Here is a 10,911-nt window from a genome sequence, read left to right on the forward strand (position 1 = left end):
TTTAGAATATTTATCATATTCCAATAAACATAATATAAGTACTATGAGATGTCAAATTTATATCTCAAAATCTGCTCTAAGTTCTTGTGTTTAGGGTCAATTGCTAGACAAACCATATGTTTTATTTATCTTAAAATACAATAAAGTAGAAAAAATTTTAATTCTATTAACATTTATTAAAAGTTTCATGTAGACAATACAACGAACACTCAATTTATGTTTAAAAATGATACTACACAATTAAAAATTAAATTATCAAATTTAAAGCATTATTTTCAAAAAAAAAAATTATTGAACATGAGTGCCATTCTGCATTATATTATTTATATATAGTATTAACTAAAAATAACAGAATAATAAACATAATAAAATAACAAATAAAACAGTATTCTTTTAATCATAATACATATATATTTAATAAAACAAATAGTTTATAATTTATTTAGACTAATTATTTTTTATTTATTTATAGATTATTGAATAAGCCAAATTTGTACTTAAAAATTGAATTAAATTACATATTAAGTATAATAATCAAGTCAATGTAATAAAAGTTACACAAATATCACAGAAATTTTAAAATTAGTACGAATTAAAAAACAAATTCGTCATGTGAATTCAATTTTTAGTTGTATTTCCATCTTTAGTAAAACTAATTATGGTCCAGATAACCAGACATATCAACACACTTAAGCAAATTCCCATGAAAATTATTTTTTTCTGTAAAAATAAATTATTAAAAAAATTTAATATAATCTAAAAAGTAATTAGTGTATAAGTAATTATGATTTATTAATTAAATTCAAAATACGTAATTATAAAATTAATAAACCACGATACAAAAACTGGTAAAGCAAAACATGAAAAAATAATCCCTTATAAATCAAAAATAAGGAAAATATATGTACATCATATTATATAAAAATTTTTGAAAGCCCAGGAGAGTTAGATATTTTTATTTGTAGTATCAAACCACTCTATCAGTTATATACTTCTGATTAGTTTACAACAATTGAATTATTAGTTTGTCTATTTATTTCTAAGGCAAAATTGTGTGTAATAATTAATTTTATCTTATTAAAATATATTTTTTCGTTTTTGTAATTAACATAAATTACCATTCTGCTCTTGCTCTGATAGAGAACTGCTTTCCTAGTCTCGATTTTAGATGATTCTGCAGCTTCTCCAGCCCTCAAAACATGTTGTTCGATGCTGTCAATTATATCACCCTGGAAAAATGGAAATATGTCTTATTTAAATTATGTTACGAGTACGATCAATCTAAACTTAAATAATACTCAGTAGTACAGCAAAGGAAAGTATTATAGTGTCAATGCCCTTTACCAGTATTGAATCCAGGTATATTTCAGGGAAAACTAAAGTTCTCCCTGGCATTTTGATAACCCCCTGACTATCTCAGGGTGAAAATTGATGTTTTGTTTAATATTGAGTTGAAAAACATATTATTTTTTGCTCATCAAATATTCTTTGTAATAATTGTATGAAAATATGGCAATTTTTTTTTCTGATTGAATCATTACTTCTAATGCCCAAAAGCCCTCCCTAAAAAAAAATTCTGTATATAACACTGCCCTTTCTCATTGGTTGTATTATATATATATTTTGTTTTATTTTATGTTTTATATTAAATATAACAGTTGATCAATTTCATATTTTTAGGTTACGTCAGTATACAAATTGTCTATTACTTAAAAAAAAATCTTTCCACTATTTGAATATTAAATGGTGAAAATCAGTAATACAACTAGGATAAACAAACTATTTATTTATTTTTTTTTTGTAGTAACATCCCCAACCGAAACTAAATCTTGATTTCACTGCTGACGGTATTAACAAAAAGGAAAAACCCCGTTATTGAGATTCAGCATCAAACTTACAATACAACAATATAGAAAAATTAGTCTAGTTACATTCATTTATTTTTGATTTCCTCTATCAAAAAAAAAAAAAAGATTTTTTTGTAAGAATTTATCAAATACAGGTGTTCCTCAATGTTCTGACAATTTACCATAGAACAATATGTAGAGATTTGTCAGAACATCGTGTAATACAATATAAACAGAACTATACATTGAGTACCTTTTTTCCAAAACTAATTATATGCCAAAAAATTTAAATCTTATTAGACAAATCTGATAGAAAACAATAAGTGTTTAAAATAAAAAAATTCATACACTTTTATAAAATTACATTTTTAGCAGACAAATAATGAGTTATCAAAATTTCTTTTTAGACAAAATAGAAGTTATAGGCTATCAAAAAACATAAAAATTATAAAATCGATTTAAATGAATTGGAATATAATTGGTTTTAAAAATAAGCTATTTCCGAAATTTATTTATTATAAGATTTTATTCAAATAAGGTCCTCATATTTCCAAGTAAAGATTATTTTTATCAACCATAACGTTTTTACATGAAGTTTTCAACTTCATGAGCATTTTAAAATAAATTAATCAATTCGAGACATGATTTATCTTATAAATCAGATATTTGAATAATACTAAACATAACTTTAATTTAAAAAAATTACTCTAGCATCAAAACCCATACTTGCTTCTCAACTAGTAACGCCATTTCAACAAACATGTCTCTCAACTCCTGAATGCTCTTTTCTAGTTTTAGAAGTTCTAAGTGTCTGTCTTGAACTTCTTGTAGGGTTCTCCTAGCTTCTAATGTTTCAGCAATAATCTATAGATTAAATTAAACACAATTACTAAAATGTATGTAATACTTGTATTACATAAAACAACTGTGAAAGGACGAATGTATCAAATGAAAATTTTCCCTATTAAATTTTTTAATTTAACATATCTTACTAAAGAAATATTTATTCAAAAAACTAGAGTAATAAATAATAAATAATTTTTTTTTTATTCATCACGTCCATTAGTAATTGAAGGATTTGTATAAGACCTAATGGTGACTAACTAAATTACTAAAGCAAACTGAATTAAAGATAAGTTTGAACTTACGTTCCCATTGAAAACAGCAGAAAAGTTTCCCTGGCTTACGAGTTCTTCGAATTGTTGGCTGGATATTTCAGCTCTTGCTGCAATTAATACAATATATTTAATGGGTACATATTTATTTTAACAATTATTCTTTAAAATAAAATAATTCATATACCTATGGATATCATTTTTTGCATGCGTTCTTGGCATTTTTCTTTATAGTCGACTTGTTCAGCATTGAACTCGGCTAATGCTTCAACCAGCATATGAACGGTTGTGGTGTGTTGCGTTTTTCGGATTCTCAATGCAGCACTCGCTTGTTCACTGTCGTTGGAAAACTCGTCTTCTTCTTGTCGAATCTGTTTCTCCAACCCTATGAAATAGAAACGGTTTTTTCAACGGCTCAACAAGCATGATGTTATAATAACAGATTTCGGATTTGTAATGCTTTATTGAACGAATGACGATACGAAACTGATATTTATCAGTTATGGTGAGACTTTATTGCATTTATTTGTATTTCACCGTAATATTTACAGAGATTTAAATGCAAATGTAAGAGAAACACTTCCTCTTTCAATGTTACGTGTAAACAACAATTTAGTAACACAGACAGTCGCGGATCTAATGAAGTGAAAATGCGGTGCTCTCTTCTTTTGGAACACTGTTTTCATTTAAATTTTAATTATTTAATCTTCCGTTCAAAAATTACAATTAATTGGCTTGCTCTAGTCTTCATTTAAAATAATTAAAATAAGTTTTCATGAAAAATATTTATATAAATTACTATACTTTCAGTAGCGGATCCAGAGGAGCACTCACACCAATCATGATCCTCCCAAAATAAGTTCTACGTCATTATTTCATAATTAACTTGAGTTCATAGAGCCTTATCAAGTTTATTACATAAATTTAACACTACATTGCATATAAGAGCAATGGTGGATGTTTAAAAACATTGCTTTATGCAATATGACAGCACCATTGTAGTTGTCCTAGAGCAAATATTTTGTTTGAGGTCAAATATTTAATTCAAGCAAAAAATACAACCTAGTTATGTCTGTAATCGAAATACTAATTATTTTTTTTATTGGACTTAAAGTTTTTACACGATTGAAAAATAATTTCTTAATAACTTTGGTAAAACACATTTTTTCTTTTATTTAAATTATTAAAAATTTATTGAACTATTAGTAATAATAACGAAATTAATTTTGTGGTTAAATCTTTATCTAAAGTCTAGGTCTCTGATTGGATTAATATTTTTACAAAAACTTCTGTAATACTGCAACATGTAATGATATCTTTTTTACCTTTAACATTTCAATTTATAATGCGTAGAAGAAAAAAGTTAAATTAGCCCAAAATGTCGATTGTAGTATAATTGCCACACCCCTGTCCCAACTAAAATATTAGTCTAATGATATTATAAGCACTAATTATTCTTTCGTCTCTACACTTTTTGTGATCATAATCACAAAACTGGTATTATCAAAAAGTTATTTATATTTTATCAAATTAAAAAATATTTAATTAAAGAATACAAAAAAAAAACTTAGTACACAATCTAATTAAACTCTTGAGTTTATGCATTAATTATTTTTACGAGGATGACCTTTACATTTTGTAAAAATGTACATTTAATTTTACTATTTCAATGTATAGTCAATAAAAAAAAATCAATCGCCGTGAAGTAATTTGAAAAATGAAAAAGATATAAAATTCGAAGGTCGTAAACAATAGTTATAAAAAAAAATATGTTTCATTATAATGTTTGCTATAATATAGTGTCACATACGGTATAAGAAAATCATCAAAAATAAATAGTTTTTAATTTCTCTATCACCTATAAGATATTAAATTTAAATTCATTATTTATTTAGAAAATTAATTAATTACTTTGTATGATTACGGGACTAATAAAAACAAAAAGTATTTATGCGCAAATGTTCAATAGTAATTGTTATCTAAGTAGTAATTGTCGAGTTTAGATCATTTTTAAAATAAATGTCCGATAAGGAGCCTTGGCGTTCAAATAAATGTGTATGATTTGTTATCCGTGTGTGACACTTAAGATCAATGTTGTTGGGAAGACCTTGATGTTAGTTTTGAATCTGTTCTGGGCAACCTACAGATTTCCATTTATGATATTTTTATTAAGGATATTACCTCGTGTATTGGTTATTTGGCATGTTTAATTCATGTATTAAATTATTATACAGCAATTCATACAATAAATAAATGCAACGTCATTTAAATTTCAACGAAAACTTTCATAATACGCTAATGATAGAAATGAATGTAAATCAATGCATCCGTATAGATATTAATTACATTAATAATATACGATATAATTATCTTCCATTATATTTTTTCTATAATGAATTTCATTATATACATTTCACGTGAGCTTCTCTACTAATTAATATTTATCAAATTAAAAAATTGCGTTTTAATCAAAACATTCTAGCATGATTGTGCATAAAAATTCTCCTATAATTTTTTTATTTGACTTTATATTACAGTAAACTAACAATTTATCTTTGAAATGTTGAATAATCTTTTAAAACTATTTTTTAATATAAATAATAATTTTTAAACCTTTTAATGATGTACAAACTTGTTTCCCCATTTTTTTTACATATGAAGTCTTTATGTCTATTTCATGCTTTAAACCTATAAAAAATTAATTCTATTTAAGTATTTATTTTATATCAGTAAATTAAAATGAATGAAACTATACTTTCGTCGTATCTTGGTAAGAGTAACAATTTTCCATGAAGTATTCTCATTAACACCACGTGTTCTTTTATTTGCTTTATCTGGGAACGACAACGTTCGATCTGCATAGTACAAATAAAAATAAAATCAGTAATTGAATAAAATAAATTGTATGATTAAATCATTGAGATAATTAGAAATCTACTTTCAATACTATACATGACATTACAACTTAAAAAAATCAACCTGATTAAAGAAACGTTCCATATAACCAAATTCTGCATCTTGGATATCCAAGGCTACATTATCTACTCCTGCTATATGATGTCGAGGATCCATTCGGTTAATATTACTTGGAAACACATCTTCGACTATCTAAAGAATATAAACAAGGATTCTAACAAGAATTGTTAAAAATATTATATTTTGTGTAAAGGTTTATAACAATCAACCAATCCAATTTTTTCAGTATTTACTACTTAAAATTTCATTTATCCAAAAGAAGTGATAAAATAAGAAAGATCAAGTAGCAATGTAAGAAGCGGTAACGGTAAGTAGAGAAATAGAGAATTTAAAATTTTAGAATTTTTATATTATGACTGTGTTAAACCTTTCATGGATTGTCTTGTTGCTTGAAGTGCTTAAAATGCTCAAGCACTTCAAGCAATTTTTATGTTGTTACCTTTTTCTTATAATTTCATTATATTCATCAATACCTCGAAAAAGTTTATCAAAAAATTTAACTCAATGAAAATTCAAAAAGCCATAAATTCCAGGAACCTCTTTATTAGTTCTTGCTCTAGCCTCCCAAATGTCTAATACAATCACTAAGTTTAAGTTAAAGGTTTAGAAATCAAAAGTTAAAGCACATTACCAAATTTTCATCAAAATCTATTAAAAAAACATTATTATTTGTTTAAGTTTTCTGTAATATAATTAATAAAAAAATAAATAAATTTTATTTTAATAAAACAGAGTTCGATAATTCAACATTTTAAACAAAATCAAATAGAATATATATATATATATATATATTGAGTAATCCATCCATGATGTTTTTGACAAATCAAAAACTTATGATCTGCTAAATATTTTGTGTTACTTTTTTTTATAATTTATGCATACTCATACTATATTAAAATCTAATTTTTATTATTGGTATTTAATAATAATAATAATTATTGGAACTTTATGAGAATAACTAATAAAATTAATAATCATAAGATTTTACAAAAACTACAAAATTAATTTGCTAATATCTTAGTAAATATCGGACAATTATAACATAGAAACAAACGCAAGGCATATCACATAATATACACCAAATAAATGAAATTTAATAAAATTAGTTTTAAATCCTCTTACTTTTAAAGCGCATTAATTAAGTTAGAAAAAAAATGTTTAATACTAAATAATTTTTGGCTTCTATTTCATTTAATTATTGCAAAATATTGAGTTGAATATTTTGATTAAACTTGTTCTTCTTTTTATTTTTTTCCAAGCATTAATCCCAGCTAATTGGGATTGTCCACACTTACAAATTTTTTAATTAAACAATTTATTTTATTCTCTGAAGTAATTCAAGAAAAATAAAATCATTTGGAAACTATTTTAACGATAGTGAACAAAAGTACACTCAAACACTAAATGCTTGTCAAATGTAAACATGAGATAAACACTTCTGAAATTTTATTTAATACCAAAATTATGACAAAACAATTCATTGATTATTTTAATAATTTGTTAGAATTACAAAGTTAACTAGGTTAGCAATAAAATTTAATTAAATATAAAACTAAGTAAGTAGACGATTGAAAGTAATTAAATTATATCAGACTTAATTGAAGAGCATTATACAAAAAGCAATCATCACACATTTAAGACTTTATTTCATAACGTATTATATTTAATAATATTATGTTATTTAATTATAGAAATTTTCATCAATATAATTATTAAGTTCGTTGTTGAACATAATTTTATAGTGAATTTTGGCTTGGTTGGTTGTAGTCTGCAAAAATGCATTATAGGATATATTTTGTCTGTTTGGCTCAGAGTATAGGTATTACTCCCACCTTTACCCCCATTTAAAGACATTCCTGGATAGTGCTAAAAATAATAACATTTTTTTATTTAATTTCATTCATTATGATTGTAATAAACAAATTATCACCATAGATATTGTGTACAAGCGCAATACTCTTAATTATTCTTACTAACAAAGTGATAAAGTAAGATATTAAACGTATCTACTAATATTTACACTAGTTTTCTGATTTATTTTTTGTTTCAAATATTTTAAACAATACCTCTTTACAAAAGCATTGCTATTGTAATACTAACATCAAATGACGTCAATATCATACAAGAACAAAAATCTGACACGAGAGTAACATCTTTCTCGATAATTTACCACTTATTATTTGTAAATAAATGCAAGACGTCACGTAAAATTAAAAACAGTATACCACACGAAAAAACAATTTTTGCATTTCTATTGTTTTTATTTTTGTTTAAATAAATTAACTTGAAAATCGAATAAGTTGTATAATAAAAGCAACTAAATTTTGGTTTTTTTTTGTACTTGGAATTATTATGAGCTAAGGTAAGTATTTTATTTGACTCTAAAACTTTATCGGTAAATGAAATTTTCAAAAAAGATTATGATTCAAAAATATTGAATACAATATATATATATAAGTTATGTACATGTTTGCAAAAATATATTAATTTTATAAGTTACGCACCACTAAACTGAATCAACGGAACTCACCTCTAAATAGGCCTTGAAGTCATATAATGTATAGGGAACAATAATTGGAGGTTTTTCAAATAGTTAGATCAGGACAGTTGGTTTTAACAATAAAACAATTGTTGTTATTTTGTATGTTTAAGTGCAAAGTGAAAACTGTATTGTTATAATAAATCTATATAGAATTTTTAAATATCCATCATTTTTTTAAAAAGTTTTGTTTAAACATTCTGTTCCAAAATAATATTATAATAAGTACTTAATAATGTTTGGCCCCAACAGAAATTTTTTACGGTCACGTTACGGAGCTCTTCCTACTAACACATTGTGCTGTTAACGACTTCTATTTAAACAATAAAAAAAATTCTACTTGTTTTCTCATCAATATACAGTTATAAATTAACATTCACATAAATCATCATAATCATGTAAGAAAAATCAATAATTTCAATCTTAATATTACAATATATTAATTATTACGCCTATTAAAATATTTGCAAGAAAAGAAATAATTTATATTTTCAGCAAAAAAATAATAAAATATATTTTTTATAAAGTTAATTTTTTGAAAATATTAATTATTAACGATACCAACAACTGTATAACTGTATAGGAGTAGATAATATATGCACACGTGCAACCTGACAGCAACAAGTATCTCCAAAAAATGTTTTATTAAAAGTAAAATTTTATAAGAAAATCTAAAAAAAACTTAATTGTTTTTTATAAAACTATGATAGGCACTATTATTTTTTTAGTTTTACAAAAAAAAATTTCGTATCGTGGTGACAGAATATTTTACTGGTAATTAAATGTATAAACATCATTACATATAAACTATAGTTAACACAACATAATATAAATTAGTCAACAGGTAATTTTACTACATAATGAAAATAAAAATAATCATAGGTACTAGGTGATCAAACTTTTTGAGGGGCCAAATGTAATTAATAATAATAATAATTTTGTTCTTTATAAATTTTTTTATATAACAATATTTCATATGTATTTCTATAAATCAATTGTGAAAATAATAGTATAATTTTTTTAAAAATTTAAGGAGTAAGACCCTCTGAGCCTTCTATTACTATTCATTCACAAATGTGGCCAAAATGAACAATTTGTCCAAGAATATTTTGATTTTTAATAAGCAATTATATAAAAATTAAAAATTTTGTTATTACGGTAGTGGTTTAGAGATACAATAAATGTTTATAGTCAAATCTTATTTCCGCAAAATTGTCAATTGCTAATTCACCAATGTTAATTGTTAAGTTATATGAATGTTAAATACAATTCGGTGTATTTATAGTATATACTAAAACTTGTTGATTAACTATATCTATTACTCAAGGTCACATTGGTTAACCAAATAATAAATGAACGACTGACCTGAAAAACAAAATACATCTTTATCCTTAGAAGTGGTCATGTCGATAAAGAAAAGAAGTTAGTTTGTCAATCATAGAAAAATGTTATTTTATAATTTAAATGGAAAAACTTAAGAATAAAACATAAGTTTTATGTATAAAATTTAGAGTTATCTTAACCGTGTTTTTTGCTATCAGTTATTGTTTAGCACTTGTTTAGTTGTATCAACCTGTGGGTACCTAATTTATCACAGAAATAGTTTTTTTTTAAATTGTTCAAATAATACCTACAAAAATAATTTATTTTAAAGTGATGAACATAAATTATTAAAAATATTTCTTAACAAATTACACAATTCAATTTAAAATTGAATTATTTATTTACCGAGTTATGAATTTCACTATATTATAATTTAGGAACGTTCAACATTTTTTATATGTTACTAACATGTAATAGTGGGTAAGAATAATTCTTTGTTTCATAATGAAATAAAAAAACTCACCGTTTGGAATTCTTTCAACCTGTCCTTAACCATAGTATTTAAATGAATTTAAAGATGAACAATTCACTAGAAACTTAGGAACATAATTAGCGAGTCGGTCACGTCTAACCGCATTCTAAGTTATGACACACGCGCTGTCTGCCAAACAAACAGAAACTGACATATTGTTCAACACGCGGGTTTTGGGACATCGTTAAGACTTATAATTTATTACTCCCACTAAAACATAAACCATTAAACATTAACTATGAGATTGAGAATTTTATTGCATGTCTTTTTATTGTCAGCAGCTCAACACTAGAATACATTTACTCTTACTTCAATTCACTAACTCATCTGATACACATCACGTGTCATTTAAATTTGGATATACTTACGATAATTTGATCAATCTTGACATATTAAGATTGAATAATTAAACGTAGCGCATTTTTCTGGCTCACGCTGTATCATAATGATATTCCTCATTGTTGTTAATTATTATTGTTGTTTTATTATTATGATTTTTACTATCGTAGTTTAAATAGCTAAATAACAAGTATTTCTTTATTTTGTTTTCAGTTACAGTTAAAATAAGAAAAGTTCATT

At 24.5% G+C, this 10,911-nt stretch overlaps 1 protein-coding gene across 5 annotated transcripts; it reads right to left on the bottom strand.

The window, feature by feature from the left end:
* Positions 1-437: 437 nt before the first annotated feature.
* On the bottom strand, positions 438-10,488 carry LOC126901320 (syntaxin-like). Of its 5 annotated transcripts, none has more exons than XM_050677720.1 (9): positions 9,843-9,961; positions 5,942-6,070; positions 5,718-5,817; positions 5,576-5,650; positions 3,150-3,347; positions 2,996-3,072; positions 2,574-2,711; positions 1,119-1,229; positions 438-720 (listed from the first exon to the last, which is right to left on the bottom strand). In XM_050677720.1, exons 1-9 carry the CDS (start codon positions 9,858-9,860, stop codon positions 619-621), a joined length of 948 nt encoding a protein of 315 aa, XP_050533677.1. In that variant the 5' UTR covers positions 9,861-9,961; the 3' UTR covers positions 438-618. The 5 variants fall into 5 exon arrangements, 3 of the variants coding, with proteins under 3 accessions (XP_050533677.1, XP_050533676.1, XP_050533679.1); XM_050677719.1 differs by lacking the exon at positions 9,843-9,961 and adding an exon at positions 10,324-10,487 and having other exon boundaries at positions 446-720; XR_007703017.1 differs by lacking the exons at positions 438-720; positions 9,843-9,961 and adding exons at positions 1,345-1,563; positions 10,324-10,488.
* Between the last annotated feature and the right edge of the window lie 423 nt (positions 10,489-10,911).

This window comes from Daktulosphaira vitifoliae, unplaced genomic scaffold (genome assembly GCF_025091365.1).
Source record: "Daktulosphaira vitifoliae isolate Bord-2020 unplaced genomic scaffold, ASM2509136v1 Scaffold_3, whole genome shotgun sequence".
In the NCBI taxonomy this organism is placed as follows: domain Eukaryota; kingdom Metazoa; phylum Arthropoda; class Insecta; order Hemiptera; family Phylloxeridae; genus Daktulosphaira; species Daktulosphaira vitifoliae.